Here is a 22,595-nt window from a genome sequence, read left to right as displayed (position 1 = left end):
AAGCGCCAACAACGTCAGGGTTGAGTCTGGTGAAGACTGAGATGTCACGGAGGAGAGGTCGCTCGCTAGTGATGTGCCTCAATCTTGCTGCTCCGACTCTGGCCTCGACTGCGTGTAGTCTGGGTGATGGGGGTTTTTTGCTTGATGAGATGACATTTAGATTAACCTAGCGTCGATTTCAGGCTCGCCGGGTCATGTTGATGATTGATACCTCGCTTGGCACGAGCGAGGCTGGGCCTAGCCGACAATTAAGTTTTGGCATGGTATGGGCGGCTTGGCTAGGGGTAGACAGTGTTAACATTGTGGAGCCCAAGACTGCGTGGCAACGGCATGCGGGATTGCGATTGCCCTTGGCGCAGGCTCTGCGAATGGCGAATTGGCGCGGACCGTCGAGCGAGGACCGTCGAGCGAGGAAGGTGAGCGCCGAGCGGCCTCGCGTCTGGATCGAGTAAAGCTTGTACACGCCAGGACAATGGGTAGCAGGTACCATTGTGTGTGGATATTGATATTGTAGTGTCCATGGTGTCGCGTGCGCCGGTGAAGGTGCTCCACCTTCAAAGGTATAGATGGAAGTGGAGGTGGAGGTGGAGGTGGAGGTGGAGGCGTAGGCGTAGGTGTAGGCGAAGGCCGTGCTGGTGCAAGGCGTGAAGAAGATTGAATTCATCTAAACCGTATGTCAATTATCCGGTGCTCAAGCCCGCCCCATCGGTGGGGTGGCCGTTGGCGAGGTGGGGCTTGGCCCAGGTAGCGCGTATGTGGGTACGGAGTACCTTGGGTTAGACTAAGTACCAGGCCAGGCCGCTTCCGACGGGCTTCGAAAGCGGTCGCCGCGGGCTGCCGATGCAGAAAAACCGAGCTACGTTGATCTACCGAGCACGGAGTACAGCCACGGGGAATCCGTCTGGGCGTCCGTCGCGACGCCAAACGATGGAATCCGCCTCTTGAAGCTAGCTGGCAGAGTATCCCCGCCTCGGCGAGAAGAGTGGGTCTCGTGGCTGCTTTGCGTCCTTGGAAGTTGGGACTTGTCAAAACCCCGTCGTGTCTATTCGCCCAGCAAAGTCTTTTCGTCGAGTCAACTCGCGCGGCCATCTCTATCTTGTCGCCAAGGAAAGGCGCCAAGGAAAGGAAGGTGGCCTTTGCCACGGAATGTCAGCACTTATTATCGAGGTACCTGTATTGGCGCCAGTGGGGGTGTGTGAGAGTGTGTGGGGGGGTGGGACTAGCTCCGTAACCGGGGACCCGTTGGTCCACCCCAGGTACGTACCCAGCCCAAACCCGCACGTCAATGGTTGCGTTTTTCCCTGCGTTTTCCTGCGCGCGACAAGCACGCGTCTCCGTGGCCGAGCCAGACATCGGGATCAGTACATACAGCAGATACAGAGTACAGCAGAGCGGCACTAGAGCGGCACAAGAGAGGCACGCACAAGAGCGGCGGCGACTAGGCTCCATCCATGTCCTTCCCTGAATCGCCGTCTGTCAGCGGCCCTGGCCTCGAACCCCTCCCGCCCCCACCCCCGTCCGCCAAGGTCCAGAGCGTTGTACTCGGTACGGAGTACGGGATACCTCGTTCGCTTTGCTGCGAAGTGCCAAGTTCGGAGTGCCAAGTACCACGTGCCATGCAAGTAGCCAGCGAAAGCGGAATAGCGACTCCAAATGGCAGCGCCTCTGATTGGCTTCCTGATTTGGCTTCCTCATTTGCATGCCGGGTTGCAAAAGTCTGGTTCAAACCCCCATTCACACTTCACGGCCTGCAGATGCTACTCCGTACTGTATCATGCTCTGCCTCCGACTCGCATGCAACCTGCAACCTCAGCCAAGCTGAACAGCAAACCGGTCGGGCATAGGCCCTCAAGGCAGGACAGGGCTCGGCAAAAAAGAGCCGCGTCTACGGTCGCCCGTCGAACCAGCCCGTCGAACCAGCCCGTCGAACCATTCATTGACAGCCCCCCCGTCCCGCCCCCAAGTCTGCCTCTGCCCCGGCTCGCCTCGCCCGGTCGTTTCACCGAACCTGGACCTTTTACCACCTTTGCCCATATTGCACCCGACTTGACCGTTATTACCGTCCGTACATGCTCCAGCCCGTCGTTTGAGCCTGCGCACAAGCAAGGTCCCATCTCCAAAGGGAGCCAGCGCCATGCAGAACAGAGCCCAGGGCCTGAGCATGGGAGTTGCGCCCGCGGCAGCCGACGATGCCGCTGGCCGAAGAGCTGTAAGTTGCTGCTTGCTTGCTGCTGCTGCTTTCAACGTTGATTTACAACTTCCCCGTCTGGTTGCTGCTGTCTTGCTGCAGGGCGGCATGATCTTTGTGTCACCCACCACCAGGCCGCTCTCTTCCGTTGCCTGCCTGCCCTCGCTGCCTTTTTTTTTTTTTTTTTTCTTTTCTTTCTTTCTTTCTTTTTGCGCCGTCTCCACGCGCCGCGGCCGTCGTCGTCGTCAGTGATGATGATGCCTTCTCGTCCTGGGCCAGGCGTGCCTTGTCGTTGCTGGTTCATGTAAACCGCCCCCAGCCTGCTTCGCCTCAAACGTACTTTTGCGTCGAACTGTGCTAACTAGTAGTGCTTGAAACTGTAAATAAAGTGTGATCAATGTCGATTAAGAAAGGTGCGCGTCATATTCCCACGTCCATGCCCAGGGGGGGCCGATCATTGGGGGTTTGGTTTTGAATGGTACGGTGTACAGCAACAGCCATCAACCGCCATCAGCCGCCATCGACAGCCGTCAAGCCAAGGCGCAAGCCATGTTGCCATCGCCCTGGGCTGTGCGACCCTTCTTCTTTTTCTCTTCTTCTCCCTCCTCCCCCCTTGCCGTCGCCCGTGCGTGGTTGATAAATCCCCCGCTGTTGCGCGGGGACTTGCTGCGGCTCCGTTCATCAACAACCCCCCTTCCCCCCCTTTCCGCCATTCACGATCCCACGAGGCTGACAGCTTGGCTCGTCTTCAACCTTGCATACTCTAGATACGCTGTGACAAAGACTGGCCATGTGCCAACTGTCGCACGGCTAAACGAACTTGCACATCCACGGGCGCCGGGCAGCGGCCCAAAGAACCTCGGCAACGGGTTCTCATCTCATCCCAATAGTTAGTCCTCCCTCTAGACCAACCACGCCTCATGCAACCCTCAAATCTACTGCTCCTGCTCCTGCTCCGTTGGAAGCGTCAAGCTTTTCTTTGCACGGGCATTCCCCCCTGTCGCCTTTTCCCACTTGCTTTCGCATGATACCAACAACTGCACCACCCGCTTTCCCTCGCCGACACCATGTATTCCCCGAACCCCCCCTCACATTCCTCCCCGAGGCATCACTCCGGTTCCAAGGCCCCGCGAATATGAAGCTACCGCCACACACATACATATTCCCCAGAGAGCCGCAAGACTTTGCCCCTGCATCGTGAAACCCCCACCCCCACTGACAAGGAGCCCGTCTCCTGCCTGATGCTTAGCGAGCGAAAGATTGACCAGATCGAGAGCCGGCTTGGCAATATCGAGGTGCTCCTCAAGAACATAGCATCACCGGCGGCTTCCGTCCAGCTCCATCTCGACCCTGCAGCCTTGGGCGCCACGCCTCCCACCGGCGGCAGCAGCAGCGTTCCCACGGCCGGCTCAACATGCGACTACGCCAGTAGCGAAGATGAATCCGCGTACGGCGGCGACACCGGCCTGGTGGCCCATACCGCGTTTGCCAGCGAGTTCCTGGAGAGCGCTGTCAGCCGCGCATCGCTGCGCGACGTAAATCCCAAGATGGCCGCTGGCCTGACCAACCTCCGCCAGCTGGTCGAGATGCAAAAGCGGCGGTCGATAAGCCACGGTCCGCGGTTCCCTCTCCAACAGCCCGTCCCCGCCGGCGGCATCTCCAAGCTTCCCATGCCTCCCATGCAGGCCGTCGTCACCCTGTTGAAGCACGCCAAAGGTACCAGTACCACGCCATTTTCTTCCAGTCCAGACCCAAAGACGTTGTTCTTCCCAAGTTAACCGCTTTTTCTTCCTTCCGTCCTTCTTTCTTTCTGTCCTTTTGGTTTCCAAAAAATTTTGCAGCCGCCCCCCCAACATTGTTCACCATCATGTGTTCCCTCGTAGGCCTGCCCGACTTCACCGGGCTGTGTCGTAGAGTCTACTTTGCAACCGAGGAGTTTTCCGATGCCACCTTCATCATCGTCAACGCCATGCTCTACAATCTCTTCATGGAGCAAGGTTCTCTTGCTACAGACCCCTCAGCACGGGACGAATACCACGCGTACATGCGACAAAGCCAGGCCAATCTGGAAACTGCCCTTGCCAACACGCAGCTGTTCCTAGCGACCAGGGTGGAGAATGTCCAGGCGTTGCTGCTGGGCGTGAGTACAAGAACCGTTTCCTCTCTTTCATCTTCTTCTTCTTCCTTTAAGCCCGTGTAATTAAAGGCATCCTCCTATTCTAGGCCCTGTACGCTGTAGATGTGTCACGTCCGTCAGTAGCCTGGCAGCTGGCCTGCATGGCCGCCCAACTCTGCCAAACAGGCGGCTACCACCGCACAGAACCGTCAGAATCGGACCCCCCCGAAACAGCCCGGCTGAAACGAATACTCTTCTGGCACGTATACACCCTCGACAAGAGCCTCGGGCTCCGCCTCGGCCGCGCTCCCGTCATTCACGAGTGCGACATTGACATCCCGCGGATATTCGAGTTCGACGGACTGGGACACCCAGAGGCCTCGGCGCTGGCCACGCTCTGGATCGAGATGAGCTACTTGCAGAGCAGGATATACGAGGAGCTCTACAGCCCCAGTGCCTTGAAACGTCCGCAGGCGGAGATTGTCGAGCGGGCACGAGCGCTGGCAAGCGCGTGTAGGGAGTTCGAGGTGGAGGCGGACGAGTGCCGCGCCTCGACGTATCAGTATCTCAAGGCGGTGAATTCCTCCGATCTGGTAGACTTGTTCTTGCTCGGGGACGAGGTTCAGTACCAGGTTACGTTGACTCTGGTCTACCGCGTGATTCCCGCGCCAGAGGGATCGGTCACTCGTTTCTGCGATGAGTGCTTGCAGACGGCGAGGAAAGCGATGAAGGTCCATCAGGAGTGCACCAAGCGTTCCACCATTGGGGGGTTTTTTCGGTCCATATATATTCACTGGTACGGTTACTCGCCATCATCATGCCTGTGGCAGATGCATCTACCTGATTTCTTCTCTCTCTTTCTTTGTCTTTTTCCCCCCCCCTTTTTTTTTTTTTTGCTAATTTGATTTTGCCTAGGAACCTGCTCCTGACACCGTTTGCGCCCTTCTTCGTGCTCTTCTGCTATGTCATCGAGACAGCTTCCCTAGACGACCTGCAGCTGCTCCAAGAGTTTGTTCACTCGCTCGACGAGGCAAGGGTGGCGTCGGAAACAATCGAGAAGCTCTATCGTCTCTGCCAAGTCATGTGCGACGTGGCCGGTCTCTATGTGGAAGCCAAGTCTCAGCAGCGACAGGACCAGGCCATGGTCCCCATTGGAGACGAGTTCGAAATGTACCTCAGCCAGCTGGGCTTCATGCCCACAGAGGACCAGAGCTTGGCCAACGCAAGTGCCGCAACCGGTCCTCCCACTCTCACCGGACAAGCAGCCCAACTAGCGGACTGGTTCTCCGGAAACCGCAACATGATGGGATTGTTGGAGGAAGATTTGTCGCAAATAGATCCGTATAGATGGATGCAGCAGCACCAACAGCAGCCGCCGCAGCAAAACGGCCCATGTCAGATGCAGCAACAGCATACACCCATGACGTAGTCTGTTGAGCGCTTGCTGAGCTTTTGGGTATTTAAAAAAAAAAAGAAAGAAAGAAAAAGACAAGAAGTTTTGACACCTTTGTGAATGATGGCACGTAAGCGATACCGAGGCGACTCGACGGCTGCATCACCACCCGAGGAGATTGGCGTAGTATTGTCCAACAGGAGGTCGCATCCGGCTCGTTTCAATGCCTCTTTGGAGAGGCCCTTTTGTGCCAAGCTTCTGTTTCACCCTCGTTTCTGCTTGCGTAGGATTGGTCTCGTTTTAATCAGTCGGGTAAAGGGGATCGTACACGTCGTATTGCTCATCCTCGGTATCGCTTTCCACCAACAAGGCGTCTTTCAAGGCCGGTTTGCCAGGGGCCGGCTTCGGCGAAGCATCCTTTTCAGCAGCCGGCGGTCCAAACGCGCTCTTGAACCCGCTCTTCTTGAAGCCGCCCTTCTTGAAGCCTGCCCCGGTAGAGGGCGCGGCCTCCTGGCCCGGCAACTTTATGCTGACAAGCGCGTCGGCCTTGGCCTCTGCCTTGCGAGCCCTGGCGCCGGCATTGGGATCTCTAACCATGGCCTTCATGTCCTTGAGGCGCTGCTTGTGGCTGTGGTCGTAGGACGAGAGGTGGGCTTCGTAGTCGTTCATGCGGGAGTAGCCTTTGGAGCAGAGCGTGCAGTAGAAGGATTTCTGGGCTTCGCGGGCGGACGACGTTTGCGCGGGGGGCAGAGTCTGGTGGCGCTGAAACGGGGGGGGGGGTTAGTTTTGGAGTTGGGGGCGCTGGTTTGGTCTTGGTTGCTGGCGTGTGTACATACGGGCGGCATGGTGTGAAGAGGGGCGCGACGCAGGTCCTGGGATGCAGTGGTCGCGCGGTAACGGTAGCTGAGAATTTGCTGCAGCTGGTGATTTTGACGATGGGCATGGCATGCATGGGTGGACTTGAGAAAGGGGCGAAGCCAGCTGCGATGCGAGGCTGGTCAAAAGGAGGCAGGGGCGTGCTGGCTTACGTAAGACGATGGTTTCAACGGGCCACACACCGCCGAGCAACACTTGTCGTCTGGGAAAGAGGTGATGGAGGATGATCGGATCAGTTGGAGAAGCGATGGTCGATGCTACGTAGCTCAGATGAACGGTCACCAAGCGACTCCGCATAACTGCTGCGTCTCAATTAGGTGGCCGAAAGCCAGCTGAAGATCGGCCTGTTGGCCGCGTGGCGCCCCCGACGCCGGAATCGACGTGAATCGACGCGAATCGACGTCACCTGCCAAAACCACCGGGGGGCAGGGGGAGGGGGGAGCCATCTCACGTCTCAACAAAAACAAACACAAACACACCCCGTCCATGCAGCCTGCCTCAAGTTGTCCATCCCATCCCGCCGCCATGGACTCCCAAAGCATGCGCCGACCATGCCGCAGAGACTCGGACCCACCGCCGTCTTTGCTCCTCCAGCTCGACCCTTCGCCTATAGACTCCCCCTCCTCGGCCGCCGACGAGAAGACCATGGTATTTGCCTCTGACGAGGCCGACTCGGGGACCGACGCCGGCCCCAGGGCTCCAGGCACCGCCGGCGCGCCCGGACTTCACGGCGGGCGACGCGCCGTGTTTTACCGTAACGCCTGCCCAAAACCATCCATGCCACCTTTCCATGGCCTCGAGCACAGCCGCCCGCTAACCGTGGCAAAAACCCACAAACAGTAAGCCGGCTGCAGAGGTACTCGTCGTACGCCATGGGCGTCTTCACCACCCTCCACCTGGCCAGCGTATCGCTCATCCCCCTGGTGACGCGCTCCGTCCCCGGGTCGGAGACGTACCTCCTCATGACGCGCGAAATCTACCAGACCACCCCCGTCGCGGAAGGCCTCCTCGTGGCGCTGCCCGTCGCGGCCCACGTGGCGTCAGGCGTGGCCCTCCGCCTCCTCCGGCGCTGGCAGAACATGCGGCGCTACGGCGGCGGCGCGCCCGGCGCGCACGCCCTCGGCCGGCTGCGCGACGCGCTCTCCGGGACGCCGGCGGCCTCGGTCCGGCTGTGGCCCCGGATGAGCTACGTATCGCTCTCGGGGTACGCCCTCACCCTGTTCTACGGGGCGCACGTGCTGGTCAACCGCGTGCTGCCGCTGCTGGTGGAAGGGGGCAGCTCCGACATTGGGCTGGGGTTCGTCGCGCACGGCTTCGCTCGCCGTCCGGTGCTGGCGTGCGTGGCCTACGGGGGCCTGCTGGCCGCTGCGAGCGGGCACATGGTCTGGGGGATGGCCAAGTGGTCGGGCGTGGCGCCCGGCACCCCCGAGGGCTGGCGGGCAAAGGACGGCGCGGCGGCGGATGGGAAGGCCAGGCGGCTGAGGCGGAGGAAGTGGCTGGGCGTGCAGGCGGTCGCGGCGGGGGTTGCGATGCTGTGGGCGGCGGGCGGGCTGGGGGTTGTCGCGCGAGGCGGGTTGGCGAATGGGTGGGTTAGGAAAGTGTACGACGAGCTGCTGGGGAGGGTTGGAATGTGAAGGCGGTGCTTTGTGTATGACGCCTTTGATGGGGGAGACGGGAGACGGGAGACGGGAGACGGGTTGGTAAGAATCATCGGGCAGATGACACCAGACGTCTTTGTAGTCTGGCAGATAGTATATATATAAGCTTTTCTACCTCCTAGTACATACGGTACCTATCAGGGACGGTCAAGTAGCGCAAAGCAACAAGCGGTCGGCTGGTCAACTGTCTCGAGAGGAATCAATCGTCCATGGGCTCTGGCTCTCCTCGTGATAGCCGCTCCCTGCCAAGTGCCCCCACGTCGTCAACACATAGGTCAATACCAGACATCCTGTACATCGGTACCAGCGCTGCCGCCACCAACCGTGCCACCTGCTCAGGCGCCTCTTCCAGGAGGCTCCCTGCCGTACCCCGCCGGGACCTCCCTGTACCACCCACTGTATATCTGGTGTCGGCGACTTGTCGTCACCACAATGCATGCTGCCACCAGCCAGCATCTCTCACCGCCAGGCCCCCCCCCCCCCCCCCCCACCCCCCCCAGCCCACCTCCTCGACGAACCGTGTTGGCATGCAAATCCTCCCCTCCCATCATACTCAACTCGGACATGTTTCGCTTGGTCTCGTCTTCACCTACGTTACGGTCGTCTCGGTCTCTTTTCGTCTCCTTTCGCCTTGGCCAGTATCATTATATCCCTGCTTGACGGCACCCGGCAAGATTTCGACAACCGTTCCTCACTCGTTACCTGACACTCCATCCCTTCCTAAGGCAGCGACCTGGCAGCCTGCATGTTGAGCTCACACAATCGCGTCGGCTGCGATGGCTACCTCTACCAAACGAAAAACCGTCCAGTGCCAGGACGATGGCGATTGCGACCATGGCAAAAGCAGAAGCCACAGCCACGACGCAAGACGCTGCCACCCTCACCACCACCACCACCACCATTCCTTGACGCCGCCCGTCGCCAAACGAGCTCGAACCACAGACGCCGCTGCTCCCGGGCCAGCCATCTTTTCCCAGCTGTCCGACGAGCTCCTCATACGCATATTCTCCTTCCTGGATGAGAGAATGCTCCTTGGCATCTCCGTCGTCTCCCGCCGATTCAACCGCATCACGTGTGACTCGCAGCTGTGGCGACCACACTACTACCGCCGATTCATCTTGCCCCGCGCGCATGGAATACCAGGCTTTGGCGCAGGCCCCGCTCGAAGCCTGAGCTTGGGCAAGCTGCGGCTCTCGTCCGCAAGGCGCCTCCTTTCGGCAGGTGCCGGGTGCGGCCGACGGCGCGGCGCCCCGGGATCCCGCAGGAGCGCAGACGCCGACGCGCACGGCTTTGTCGACTGGAAGAAGCAGTACAAGCTGCGGCACAACTGGTCGCGCGGGAGATGCGCCGTGGAAGAGGTCCGGGTCAACGACCTGGAACGAGACGCCGCCGGCGCAGAGTGGCAGACGCTCGTCAGGGTGGTGGATGGCCTGGCGGTGACGGCGGACGACGTGTCCGGTCTGCGGGCGTGGCATCTCAAGACGAGACAGCTCATCTCCCAGGCGGACCTGACGACAGGCCGAAAGACGGCCCAGCCAAGCTGTCTCGCCGTAGATGATCTGCTGCTCAGCACGGGCACGCTCGACATGGCGGTCGGGTTCCAAGACGGCACATTTGGCATCTGGCGACTCGACATCAAGACGGCCACCATCAGCCTCGTGTATGAGCATTCTGCCAGTCATCTCGGGCAACTGGTCGCCATCACCTACGCGAACCCCTACATTCTGACAGCGTCCCGGCTGGGCTTCATTTCACTGTTTTCCTTTGACCACGCCGAGACCGATGCTCCAGCCGCCGCCGCCGCCGCCGCGCAGCAGGACTCGCGGGCAGCAGCATCAGAAGACGAAAGGCTGCATGCGCGAATCCCGAGCCCGAGCAAAACACACCACGGAAAGGCTGTGGCGGCGGCTACTCTCCCCCCGCCCAGGATGCTCACCTCGCTCAAGTCTCACAGCACGCGCCCGCCGTTGGCGCTGTCCATACGGCGCGTGGCAGCTTCCGTCATTGCGTCCATCGTGTATACCTTTGACGCAGTCGGGGGCTGGAGCATAGGTATCCAGGACCTGGACATTAAGCCGTCCGGGGCGTCTGAGCCAGACGTCGTCACATCGCGTGTGGCGTACACGCTGCCGCTGCAAACCCGCAGGTCGGCAGCACCGTCGCCCCCGTTGCGTTGTCCGCCACGCGCTTCCCTCGCACGGCCGGTGGCGGAACCAGACGGCGATGATGATGACGATGATGATGATGATGATGATGATGATGATTATGATGATGACGATGACGATGATGATGATGAAGGAGAAGACGGTCCCACGAGACTATGCTACAGCCATCCCTACCTGCTCGCCACGTTGCCGGACAACACGCTCCTCCTCCACCTGTGCACCTCGACAGCCTCGTCGCTCTCCATGTCGCCAGGCATCCGGCTCTGGGGACACACGTCGGGCATCTCGGACGCGGAAATCACGCCCCGGGGTAAAGCGGTCAGCGTGAGCACGCGGGGCGACGAGATCAGGGTGTGGGAGCTGGAGGGTCGCGTGGGCGGCAGCAGCGTGGAGCTGCGGCCAAGGCAGCCAAGGCAGCCGAGCCCCGACGCGGGGGCGCGCGAAAGGGCGAGCGGGCCGGAAGCGCCCTTCCGGGCTGGCGACCCGGACAAGAGGAAGAACCGGGTCGGGTTCGACGAGGAGACGGTGGTGGTTCTCAAGGAAGCCTGCGACGGGAGGGAAAGTCTATTGGTTTACGACTTTACGTGAGGGGCCGGTGCATACGTACATACAAACAAACATCTCGTCTGCTGCGTCTCGTTGCATGGTATTTCGGGTTTCCCGGGGATTCGTCCACGTCCGCTACTTTTACTGTCAGCGTCATGGCGGGCCGCTCCGCCGGAGCTCACTTGCTGGTTGATCGACGTTTGCGCGGGCCAAGACGCGGCGGCCAACCGCGGCGCCGGGGTTGAAAAGCAGGGCAATCCAATCGGCAATGCACCAAGACGGTCCAATCGCTCGTGCCTGGCGTGGAGGATTGCTTTGCTTTGCTGCGCAGCGAAGCTCGATTGAAAACGACAGAGTGCGCGCGCACGGGCATTCGACGCTCAGGAACGGCTTGACGAGCAGGCAGCCGGGCCGATTCGCCGGCGCCGGTCTGCCGGGGAGGGGGGGGGCGGGGGGGTTTGAAGGGAGAAGCGGGAGAAGCCAGCAGACAGGTGCCAGGGGCGCGTCAAGTGACGGCTCTTGGCGCGGGCCGTCGTCATCCGACCTCGTCACGAACGTCGTCGCCGCATCCCGGTGGCGGTGGGTTGGACAACAATGGATCCTGCAAGGTGGTGCGGACATGTCGGGATGGGCGATCTGTACGTCCGGCACATGGCTGGGCATCTCGACATGGAGTCTGGTCTGGCTGCCAATGTTCCTGCTCCGCTCCGTGGTGTCCGGGTCTTTCATACGGTGATGTGTTGACTGTTGACCTCGATGTCTTCCTCAGGCCCCAGCCCGCTGCGAAACCAGTGCCCGGGGCGAGCTGGCACTGTGCGGCCGCCGCGCGCCACCACCCCTGGCGTCAAGCCACTGCCACCGTCAAGGCGGGAACCCGCTGGCTCTACGGAGTACCCGCTGGCGGCTGCCCCTGGCTGGGCATACCAGACAGCAGCACCAGTTGGCAGCACAGTGCTGTTACTGTCAATCGGATTGACCCTTGCCACTGAGGCCTTGGACAGACAGAGACAGGCCTTGGGCAGACACGCCGTCATCCCTGGCCGAACTGCTAGCACCCTCTGCCTGGTGGGGGAAAGGAGGGGGGGGGGGGGGCACAGCTGCATACAGTTGATGTCAACTATATATAAACCCAATTTCGCCAGGACTTGGAAGCAACGTGGGCATCGCGGCGACGGTACTTGCCGAGGCTGACGCTGGGGGCAGCCGGCGAGGCAATGCGCAAGGCTGTGTGCTCAATGAGCTTTCTCTGCGCGCCATGGATCCATCGCGCGCCGGGGTGGGTGGCGTCCGTTTGGATCGTTGTTTGTTGTTCGTTGTTCGTTGTTCGTTGTTTCTTGTCCGTTGTCCGTTGTCCGTTCGTTGTTTCGGGGGTGTCGATCCCAACCCCGCGGTGACTCACTGATCCTGGATTATCGCTGTCAGGAGTGGGGAGTGGGGGCAGAGGGGGGGCGGCTGACCTCGTCGCATGTTGCGCCCGTCGTCATGTTCAACGAGCCAGCCTTTCTTTGCTTGCTCAGCGGCAAGTTGCAAGTTGCAAGTTGCAAGTTGCAAGTTGCATTTGCATTTGCATTTGAAGTTTGCGACGTGTGGGCGGTGCTGGACTCCCATGCCAAGGCTGGTGTGTGCGTGCCCGGCACATGCAGCTAGCTATGTAATGTCAATTACAATTGATAGCTGCATGCACCAGCTTGACCTTGCCCAACTCCGTTCTACGCCGTCTAACGCCGTGCTGCCCCGTGCTGCTCCGTAACAGCACAGCGGGCTCTCATGGTTGACTTTCCCGGGCTGACAGCCTGCTGTGCTGCCCCGCGCGTGCAGGAATAGACTTTACAGCACCTGCCAACCCAAAACCCAGTGCCAGTTCCACGGGCGGCCAGAGCCCGTCCCATAGCGGGTGGCGTTGCATCACCAGAGGACCATCACATTGTCAGTCGAGACGACGCGAACACGACGGCGCGGCTGGGGGGGTTCGCAGGATGGGAATTCTCTGGCCGGGTAGGGGGCACATTCACATGTCGGTTGGATTGCTGATTGCTGGTTGCTGGTTGACGCGCGCGATTTTGCCTGCCATTCATTGACTCGGCTGCCATTGGACGTGGGGAGGATGGAAGGTTTTTAGGCACCGAAAGGATCTCCCCCTCAGGCTCTTATTTCATCGATTCCATTCCTTCCTGCCTCGCAGCACAGTCCCAATCTGCGTTTCGAATGCGCGCCCTCCAGGATTCGGACTTTCCCGACGCGACCCCCATGTTGCTGTGCTGCGTCAAGAGGCATGACGATGACGACGAAACACGGCACTGCAGTGACTGCCCCCCCTACGGGGCGCACCCAAAGAACAAAAGCGCCCCTAGATGAACCGGCCACTTTCTTTTGCCGTCCTTCCATGCGGGCGGGCAGCAGGCAGGCAGGCAGGCAGGCAGGCAGGCGGGCAGGCAGTCAATCGCGAGGGGGTGTGCAGGCCAGGCCGCACGGGTTTGCTGGTGGTTGCAGCCGACGGACTTGTTCATGTCAGGTACCCAGGGTTTTTCTTTTCTCTCCCTGTGTCTCTCTCTCTGTCTCTCTCTCTTTCTCTCTTTTCTCTTTTCTCTTTTCTCTTTTCTCTTTTCTCATTTTTTCCTCTTTTTTTTCTCTTTTTTTCTCTTTTTTTTTGTCACTACATCCGGCCAGCCAGCGGAGGAATTGAAAAGCAAGCAGCTGGCTTGGCCATCACGCGAGGCCGACAGCCAACAGCCAGGACCCCAGACACCATGCAGACCAGACCCTGGCGGGAACAAGCAGCTGCCACCGGACCGACCCCTCCAGGCCCAACTTGGCGTTCGGGAAGGTGCGTGTCGCGCCAGGCTCTACCGAGAACCTTCCATCTACAAGTCTAGACTCCAGAGTCCGGACCGCCCCGAGCCACTGGTTGCAACATGAAGCTTGCGAACAAACTACAAAAGGTACCTACCTAGGTACCTAGGTACCAGATATAATTGCACAACCTCCAGCCAGGCCCCCTCCGGCCAGGCCCCCTCCAGCCAGGCCCGCCCGCACGGCTCTGTACTCGGTACACCCAGTCTCAACTGTGCTGGTGTCGTGAGGCCTCTGCAGAGTTCTATGCCCCTTGCCCGTGTGGCTCGTGATGCCAACAGACATGGTCCTGCATGCTCTGTTCTTTGTTCTTTGTTCCATGTTCCATGTTCCATGTTTTACTCTGCGCGCTTGGAATGCAATTGGCTCCTGACGTCGGCGCAACTTGATCGCGGGGTGTGCCTGATGACTGGACCTTTGGTTGGCGACGGACGGCACCTGACTGACTGGTTGATGGGGGTGGCCGGCGGCTGCTATCCAGGCTGGTGGCGGGGTGGGGGGGGCTTGGTTTCAACTGGTTGCTGCTGGCTGGCTGGTTGGAGGAGGAGACCTTGGGCACGCTTCGGAATGGACCGGCTTGAAGACGTTTGGAGACTTTTGGTGGCCGTTCCGCGCGCGAGGCGTCGAATCATCGCGCCCCTCTTTCGCTCTGGCGGCCTTGGGAATGAGCTCGACTTCTTTTCTGCAGAGCAAGCAAGCAGCGGAGCAAATGGCATAGAGATTGGTAGACACGGGTATGGCTAATGCGCCAAATTGCCACCAATTGCCAATTGCCCATTGCCAATTGCCGATTGCCCCTCCAGAGGGGCTCAAGCGACCCGGCGCCGTCCATCTCATCTCGTCCCCCCATACTGTGCGTGTGTGCCCCCAGTCTTGATACTGTGTGGGTTCCTCCCGTGCTCTTCCCTTCAGGTGCGTGTGCAGAAGGGCCTGGCGTTCAGAAGTTGCCACTGCCAAGCAGGTCCGCACCCGCACATTGTTCCAGTCACATTGTTGGGGTAGGTCTGGTCTGGCCTGGTCTGGTCTGGTCTGGTTAGTCGTCGCGACTCGCTCGCTGACCTCCAGGTAAGTCAGTCAGTCATCATGCCGGGACTCGCGGCCTTCTTGTCCAACCAGCTTTGCCCTTTACCCCGACCACGGTTTGGCGTGCCCGCCTTGCCTCACATGTGGACTTGAGCAATTGGTCATCCCACGTCCGCATTGCTGGGAGGAATGCTTTCGCAGATTATTCGCTCAGACATGGCACTTGGCGACGTGTGCGCTGGAGGGCATCGTATTTTACGCCCATGATTGATCCTACGGAGCACCCAGCACCCCAGTACAGATCCGCCCCGCCCTCTCTGTCGCCCCCAGCCTTCTCCAGTGCTATAGCCACTCCCTCCGGAGGCTCTTGCCCTCTCGCCCTCTTGCCCCTCCTTTTGCATGTCACTTGCGCAACCCGTCGCACATGGCTCTCTCTTCCCTCCCTCGGCTGGACAAGATGATTCCTCGACGCCATTGACATGCTTGCTTTGACCTGCTGCTTCGTCTCGGATTCACTTGCGTCTTCCAACAGGCCTCTGGCTGGCCCTCTCTCTCCTTGATGGAAACTCGCCATGTGCAAAATCCAAAATCCCAATCCTCTTCCTTTGCTGCCCGGCTTCTCCGACACGCTGCTTGCGCCTTGCTCGGCAAAGACATGAGCTGCGAATAATCGCGCCTTCTCCTCCATAAGCGCTTCCAGCAGCTTGTTTTTTTTTTTTTTTTTTTTTTTTTTTTTTTTTTTTTTTTGTTGTGTTTTTGCTCGACGCAGATGTACCTCTTGCCAACTAGCTGCCTGAATTCAGCCTTGTTTGATGGATGTCTTGGTTTATCACAGTTCAATGGCCTAGCTTCCGCTCGTCATTCGTTCGTTATACGCACACGCCAGTCTTCAGTTGCAAACCTTGCAACAGCCACATACCCATCTTTGACAGCAGCAGCAAGTCCTTTTTTGATTCGACCAGAAAGAGCCCGTCGCCGCTCTTCATTCCCTTTGTGGTTTGAAAGCTTCTTTGCCGTCACCAACTGATAACCTTTGTTGGCCCTTACCCTGGGCGTGCGTCAGTCACAGTCACAGCCTGTGGTAAATCGCGAGGATCCCCTTTCAGCTCCTCGTCAGCCCGTCGAGCCTTGCGAGCCAATCACTCGACGCCTCCTTCCACCCGGTGGTGGGGGGGGGAAGAGTGGGTGGAGGGGGTGTGCACTTTGGATCGCCGTGCCTGCGTCTACCCAAGGTACGTACCTCTGGCTTCGACCTGCAGTCAGTCCCTCCACTTTGGGTACCAACTCACGGTACCCGCGCCCACGCCTGCCTTGGGTTGGGGTCGTCGGTACCGCGTCCAACTGCGCAAGGCGAAGCCCAAAAAGTCAAGCCAAGCCAAGCCAAGCCCCACGCTGCCCCCTCACTCCAGTCATCATTATCTGCCGCCTGCCTTTTATACGTGCATTGAACTCTGGCACGATTTCATGCGAAAAAAAAAAAAAAAAGGTTCAAAACCCTTGGCTGCCCCGTGAGTCAAGTCGTTTATTGCTCCTCAACATAGCACCGCCAGCTTTCGTCGACATTGCACAATTGAGTTGGGTGACCTGGGCTGACCCTGAACTTTTTGGCCACGGCTCCCTTCCAACGCAAACGCCGAGTGAGCCGACGAGTCAATCACCCCACCCGCCACAACAGGAGCCTTTCTCCTCCACCCAAACACGATCTCCGCATTAAAAAGACGTCAACACTTTCGTCAACACTTTCCGCCGACGCGTCCTGGTCCCCCCCTTTTCTCGTCGATTCTCTCGTCGCTTATCTCGTCGCTTGCCCCAAAAGCTCAACTGGTTGCCGCAAGTTACTCGCTCCATCCGATTCAGCTCTCATTCAATCCAAGCTTTTCCGAATCGCCCAAAAAAGGTCGAACAGTGTGGGATAGGCTGCTCCGGACTCGGACACTCCGTCTCCGATAGTGTGGCAGCCGCCTACTTCGCACGGTCCTGGCTTTCCAACGGCGCTACGGCTTCTTCGCCACTCTGCCCACTGCCCACTGCCCGCTGCCCGCTGCCCGCTGCTGCCCACCATCGCCACCACCACCACGTCACGTCAGTGTGTCACAGCACAGTCATAGTCGCCGCAGCCGCCCATGGCTGACAAACCCTCAGCACCCGGTCACCTGCGGACTTCTACTGCCTTCGACCAGAACAAACAATCAGCAGCTGAGCAAAGTCGTCGCCTTGCTCCGACCACTTTTACTTGCCCTTTATCCTCCTCCTCCTCCTCCCCTTCTTTGCTGTTTCGATCCCTTGTTGGTCGCCAAGTTTCCAATCCCTCCATGGGGCCAAGTTCAGAATCCGACCACCGCAAACTCTCTGTGCCAATGGCTCCACCACCACCACCACCACCACCACCCATGGAGTGCAACAAGTTCAACTTGCTCAGCCTCATGTCGCCGCCCGAGGTTGTTCTCGACAGTTTTCAGGGCAATTATTCGATAATGAAGAGGTCGGGCAGTATCTACGGCAAGCCGTCGTCTTCGCAGCAACCGCTGCCCATGTCGCCGCCCGTCTCACCTTGCAGCAAGCCAATCTCGACGGCCAATGGGCAGCCTGCGACACCGCCTGGCCGCATACTCAAAGACCCTGTCTTATACCCCGTTGACGAGCATTCTCCAGCCAGCCTTCAGCAGCAGCAGCAGCAGCAGCCACTGTTCGCTCCGGCCGAGCTCGAGCATCACCAAAGGATAGTCGACGAGCACGTCTTGGCACGATCGCACACCATTTTTGGCCGAGTGGCACCGCCCAGACGCGAGGACTACGAGCTGGCCCTTACCTTTCGATCCCAAGTCATGAAGCACTTCACCACCAACAGGAAGGGCTGGCTTCGGAAGGAGCGGGCTCTCCTTGAGGCGGACCGGCGGGCAAGTGTGCAACGATACCAAGTGATTATGCCGGCCAAGCCCATTGCTGCAAAGCCCCCCCGGCAGCGCGTCGACCGAGTGACCAAACCTGGTGCCGGCGGCCCTCGGCCAATGCGCGCCAACGCCCACGCCGCCCACGCCGCCCACGCCGCCGCCACCCCTGCCACGATGAACGGAGCATCCGCAGCAGTGTTACCTGCGGCGGGGCGTGCTAGCGCGACGCCGGAGCCGTCTCGTCGGATCGTGGCCCCAAATCGCGAGGACAAGGATTTCAACTCGCTGCCAAACTACTGTCCCCCGTTGGATTCGTTGCCGCATCGAGCCAACAGCCTCAAGGTGGATTGGAAGGGCCAGCCGATTGATCTAAGCAGCGATCCTCAGGCCAACCTTCTTCACCCGGACGAGCTGCTGCTGGCCGGAAACTTGCGTCTTGATTGTGCTACGTATTTGACAAGCAAGCGACGAATTTTTGACCGACGGCTCCAATGTCTGCGCACCGGCAAGGAGTTCCGCAAGACGGATGCTCAACAAGCTTGCAAGATTGACGTGAACAAAGCCTCCAAACTGTGGACTGCCTTTGAGAAGGTTGGATGGCTCGACGCGCGTTGGGTCCGCGGGTTTCTTTGACCGACCAACCGACATTTTTTTTTCCTTTTTCCCCCTCTTCTCCCCCCGTCAACACGCCTGCACGCTGGACAAGCTTTGCTCATGACTCTACTCATGACTCTACTCATGACTCTATTGATGATTACGATTGCCCTGCATGGTTCACGAATAGCGATGATGATTTTGTTGATATGATGATTTAATCGGCTTCTCTGCTCGCCGTCTCTGGCATTTGGCTGTGCCGAATGGTTCGATGAGGCCGACGAGGCGATTATCGCATGTATGGCCTTTTTTTTTCTTTTTTTTTTTTTTTTTAAACATTCGTCTCATTTACGGATCGACACGCGGCGGTATATTTCATAGGATATGGCACGCCACGTCACAGACGGCACCGGATGGATGGCTTGATATGCAAGAGGATACAAGGGAACATGACGATACCCCCGGAGTGGAATGCAAGTTGACCCCGTTGCGATTGCGTCACTCCACTCCACGTTTTGATTTGTTTTGGTTTGTTTTGGTTTGTTTTGGTTTGTTTTGGTTTGTTTGCTCATTCATTTTCCTTTGTTTGGTGTCCTTTTGTTGCGCCTATCCAAGACGTGGCTCACGTCTGTCTGGTCGGAACGGGAGCCAGGGCTCGGTCGGTCACAAGCTGGTAGATTGGGATGGACGTGGTCGTATCCACTGACGGGTTTCACTGCGTGTTTCAGGATACTGCATGTATGGCGTTTTTCGCGATTGAGCATGGCAAGGGCGAGACGAGCTCTCTTCCTGTCTCGTCGTGGAAGGGGATTGTTTGCAGGGAGGCCTTTTCTTGTCTCGGTCAAGATGACGAAGTCTGGTGGAGGACTGGCCAGTGGCACAACCCACGTGGCAGATGCATTATTTTCCCACTCCCACTCTTGTGGGGGGGCAGTAAGCAGGGTCAATCAATGGTCCTTTTAATTCTATATTTCACGACGAGATTTGCACGTAAGCCGCAGGTGAAGCAGCGGACGGGCGTGAATGCGAGACGACATGGTCAGCCGTGAGCCGTCAGCCTCAGCCTCAGCCTCAGCCTTATCCTCATCCTCTCTGCCTCTGCCTCTGCCTCTGACGCCAACCGAGCAATGATGACGGAACGACCATGGGATGACGGCAGCAGCAGCGACATGTTCCCTTTTGCCCGAGCCGCCATGCCGGTGCTTGATGCTATGCCTGGTGCCGCGACGACTTTGCGCTTCTTTTTGATTTTCTTTTTGCGTTGCCGTCTCTTGTTCGTTTCGACTCGGGTTTCAATCAATGTGTAACTAATACCAGTCGTGTGGGGGTTGTTTTTTCTTTTTTGTTCTTTTTTTCCTTTTCTCTTTCTTCTTTTGCCTTGCTAGTTTTCTTCCTTGGTGCGTGCGGCTGAGCGTCCGTGCCAAAAGCAGCTTAGTAGCATCCGTTTCCGGCTGCGGGGCTGCGGCAAGTCATTTCCGCTGCAAAGAGTGGGGACAGTCCCCACATGTTGGTGCAGCGACGGGGCTTGAGCGGATCTTGAGCGGGGCAGGGCAGCAGGTGACGCCTGTCGATGGAAATAAATAACGTTGAATTTCAGCCCTACGAGCAGGCCCAGCTAACTACAACGCCTAGGCAGTTTTCGTCCTTTTTTTTTTCTTTTTCTTTTTTCTTTCTGGCCCTCTTTTCTCTGGGTTTGTGGTTTGCGTTTTCTTTTTCTTTTCTTTTTTTGCTTCCCTCGTCGTCCCGCACAGCGAACACAGACGCTTTCCCGAATCCGTGCCATTTCTTTTCACCCAGCGTCCTCTCGTCATATCCCCGTGTCCTTGCTTGGTCCCAGTTGTCCACGTGTCCCCTGGTCAACCCGTCCCCTAAACACATCCTACACCGCCTTCAGCGAGGCCCGTCCTACTGCACCGCCTGACTGGAATGGCACGGCCCAGACGTGCAGATGATCTCGCACTGGCACACCAGCGGGCAAACCTCCTGCTTGCACGGCTTGCAGCGCTGCGAGCACCCCGGCGGCACCGGCGGCGCGTCCTTGGCCTTCCCGCAGGGCCAGGGGCACGCCGTCGCGGAAATGATGTACTGCGGACAGGCGCGGTCGGGCGGGCAGCTCGGGTGGATGGGGTCGGAGTAGCAGCCCTTGGCGGGGCAGTGGGCGCGCGGGAGGCTGGCGGCCATGGCGGCCGAGGCCAGGAGGACAAGCTCCAGGGCAAGCTTCATGGCTCGAGGGGGCGGGGCTGTGCGTAAAGAGTACTGTGTATGTGTGTACGGAGTATGATTTTGCGTGTGATTTTGCTTGCTTGCTTGCTTGCTTGCTTGCTTGGCGAGGCAGTGTCAAAGGATGGGCGACTTGGGGGGACGCGGGCACGCTTTATGTACTTGGGCGCCGCGGGACGTCTGTCTGCCCGGCGGGCTTTGCTTTTGCGCATTCCCGCCTTGGTGCGCGTGCAGGCAGGTGGTGATCTGCAGCGCCGGGCGAGGGCCAGGGGAGGCTGCAGGGCTGCAGGGCTCGCGCAGCGGAGGGCATCGCGCGCCTGGGCGCAGCAAGGGGGATCAGCGTAGCCGGGCAACTTTATTGGCGTCGGCGTGCGGTAGCTGCTGACTATTGGAATTCCGCCTTACATGCGCTCCAAGCAGCCACCGCCCCCGGGGGGGGGGGGGGGGGGGGGGGGGGGGGGGTGGACAAGGGACCACCACTTGACCCGACGGCGCCTAGTGAAGACGGGCATGGCATGGCATGGCTGGTTCTGATCAACGACTGTGTACTCTGTAACATGGGGGTTTCTTTTGCCCCCCCCCCCCCCCCGGGCTGCGGGTTTCCTATGTAAATTCGTGTAGAGGCCCCGAGATGCCGGCGGCCCAGGCAGCGGTTTCCTAACAAACCAGCTAGCGTAACAAAGAGAGATGTGTGGGAGTTCTGAGAGCCCCTGGTGCGAAATCAATAAGAAATTGGGAACTTGGTTCTTTCCATTTCCAAAAATAGAGCGGTGTACGTATGCTTCCTTGGCGTTTTGGGGGTATGAGGTCATGACCCCCCCCGCCGGCCTTGATGGGGTGGCTGTTCAGGGTCGTCGCTGCTTGGATAGTTGCTGTAGCTAGACTGGGAAGGTCGGGCAAACTGGTCTGGCGTCGGCCGGCCGGCGTGCGTGGCGCCGTCGAGGGAAATGGGTTGCGCACGCGGGGGCAAAAAAAAAACTGCGTTGCAGATGTTTCTGTGAAGCCATCCAGGATGGCTATGGCTGACTGTTACGTAACTACGGTACGGAGGAACTCCAAGTAAACATTTAGGGGACCTCAGGGCTGCTCCACCACAGCTCGCGCCATCATTGGGCAATCCCGCCCGCCGCTGGAATCGCCCGGCCCCACAGCCCGCGACGTCATTGGGCGACCCCGCTCCCTCGCGCACGCATGCCAAGGCTGACCGGCCCCACCCTTGCCTTCTCCTCCCCTCTTTTCAATTTCTCCTCCATTTCCTGTTTTTCTCTTCTTTCTTATTTGTTCCTCCGAGTCCTCCGTCCCCCGCACGACCGCCGGCCCGTTTGTAGCCGTCGTGGTAAACCCCCCCCCTCACTGCTGCTGCTGGGGCTGCTGGCTGCGGTACGCGTCGAGGCACGGCCCACCCGTGCAGTGAATCTCGCACTCGCAGATGAGCGGGCAGCCCGTCGTCTTCTTCTGCTCCTCGGGGCACGGCTTGCAGCGGGACTTGCACCCCGGCGGCACGGGTCCGTCGCAGCGGTAAGGGCACGAGGTCGCGCGCTTGATGTACATCTCGCACACCTGGCCCGGCTTCCGGCACGTCGGGCTGTCGTCGTCTCTGTAGCAGCCCGTGGCGGGGCACACGGGGGCCGGGATGGAGGCGGCCAGGGCGCCGGCGACCAGGGCGAGCGGGAGGAGGAACTTCATGGCGGCTGCGGGGGAAGAATTCGACAGGAGTTTTTTTTTTTTTTTTTTTTTTTTTTTTTTTTTTTTTTTTTTTTTTTTTTTTTTTGAAAAGCTGATGCGGCGCAGCGAAAACTTGTGTGTTTGATTGATGAGGCGAGGGAGAAATGGCATGAGGACCGGGGGCCAGGACAGCCTTCTCCAACGGGCCCGACTTGGCAGCATTGACCCAGATGCACAGAGTAGAGACTATAGCAGGCGTGCTTCAGCTGGGCCAGCTCGGAAGCGCTGGTTCAGACGCACAGAGCAGAAACTAATGCCGGCGTGCTTCCACTGCCCGACTTGGCAGCCCTGACTCGGACGCGCAGGTAAAGTAATGCTGGCGTGTTTCGCGACTGGGCCTAGCTACTCGG

The 22,595-nt window shown here is 59.1% G+C and overlaps 8 protein-coding genes across 8 annotated transcripts; 4 read left to right on the top strand and 4 right to left on the bottom strand.

The window, feature by feature from the left end:
- Positions 1-237: 237 nt before the first annotated feature.
- UV8b_05530 (uncharacterized protein) lies at positions 238-664 on the bottom strand (the record flags this gene model as incomplete). The annotated part of the gene is made up of 2 exons (XM_043143027.1): positions 238-278; positions 388-664. The coding sequence occupies 2 exons, from the start codon at positions 662-664 to the stop codon at positions 238-240; spliced, it is 318 nt and encodes a 105-aa protein (XP_042998960.1).
- A 1,470-nt stretch (positions 665-2,134) lies between these two features.
- On the top strand, positions 2,135-5,733 carry UV8b_05529 (uncharacterized protein; the record flags this gene model as incomplete). Its single annotated transcript, XM_043143026.1, has 7 exons — positions 2,135-2,209; positions 2,578-2,601; positions 2,956-3,077; positions 3,438-3,904; positions 4,030-4,328; positions 4,412-5,100; positions 5,220-5,733. The coding sequence occupies 7 exons, from the start codon at positions 2,135-2,137 to the stop codon at positions 5,731-5,733; spliced, it is 2,190 nt and encodes a 729-aa protein (XP_042998959.1).
- A 264-nt stretch (positions 5,734-5,997) lies between these two features.
- On the bottom strand, positions 5,998-6,542 carry UV8b_05528 (uncharacterized protein; the record flags this gene model as incomplete). The annotated part of the gene is made up of 2 exons (XM_043143025.1): positions 5,998-6,459; positions 6,534-6,542. 2 exons carry the CDS (start codon positions 6,540-6,542, stop codon positions 5,998-6,000), a joined length of 471 nt encoding a protein of 156 aa, XP_042998958.1.
- Positions 6,543-7,098: 556 nt separating this feature from the next.
- Positions 7,099-8,207, top strand: UV8b_05527 (uncharacterized protein; the record flags this gene model as incomplete). Its single annotated transcript, XM_043143024.1, has 2 exons — positions 7,099-7,327; positions 7,414-8,207. 2 exons carry the CDS (start codon positions 7,099-7,101, stop codon positions 8,205-8,207), a joined length of 1,023 nt encoding a protein of 340 aa, XP_042998957.1.
- An 800-nt stretch (positions 8,208-9,007) lies between these two features.
- UV8b_05526 (uncharacterized protein) lies at positions 9,008-10,984 on the top strand (the record flags this gene model as incomplete). The annotated part of the gene is made up of 1 exon (XM_043143023.1): positions 9,008-10,984. One exon carries the CDS (start codon positions 9,008-9,010, stop codon positions 10,982-10,984), a length of 1,977 nt encoding a protein of 658 aa, XP_042998956.1.
- Positions 10,985-16,938: 5,954 nt separating this feature from the next.
- UV8b_05525 (uncharacterized protein) lies at positions 16,939-18,339 on the top strand (the record flags this gene model as incomplete). The annotated part of the gene is made up of 1 exon (XM_043143022.1): positions 16,939-18,339. The coding sequence occupies one exon, from the start codon at positions 16,939-16,941 to the stop codon at positions 18,337-18,339; it is 1,401 nt and encodes a 466-aa protein (XP_042998955.1).
- A 1,866-nt stretch (positions 18,340-20,205) lies between these two features.
- UV8b_05524 (uncharacterized protein) lies at positions 20,206-20,523 on the bottom strand (the record flags this gene model as incomplete). Its single annotated transcript, XM_043143021.1, has 1 exon — positions 20,206-20,523. One exon carries the CDS (start codon positions 20,521-20,523, stop codon positions 20,206-20,208), a length of 318 nt encoding a protein of 105 aa, XP_042998954.1.
- A 1,347-nt stretch (positions 20,524-21,870) lies between these two features.
- On the bottom strand, positions 21,871-22,206 carry UV8b_05523 (uncharacterized protein; the record flags this gene model as incomplete). The annotated part of the gene is made up of 1 exon (XM_043143020.1): positions 21,871-22,206. The coding sequence occupies one exon, from the start codon at positions 22,204-22,206 to the stop codon at positions 21,871-21,873; it is 336 nt and encodes a 111-aa protein (XP_042998953.1).
- Between the last annotated feature and the right edge of the window lie 389 nt (positions 22,207-22,595).

Source organism: Ustilaginoidea virens, chromosome 4 (assembly GCF_000687475.1).
Source record: "Ustilaginoidea virens chromosome 4, complete sequence".
Classification (NCBI taxonomy): Eukaryota; Fungi; Ascomycota; class Sordariomycetes; order Hypocreales; family Clavicipitaceae; genus Ustilaginoidea; species Ustilaginoidea virens.
Note: the sequence above shows the minus strand (reverse complement) of the source record. Positions and strands in the feature narration are given on the sequence as shown.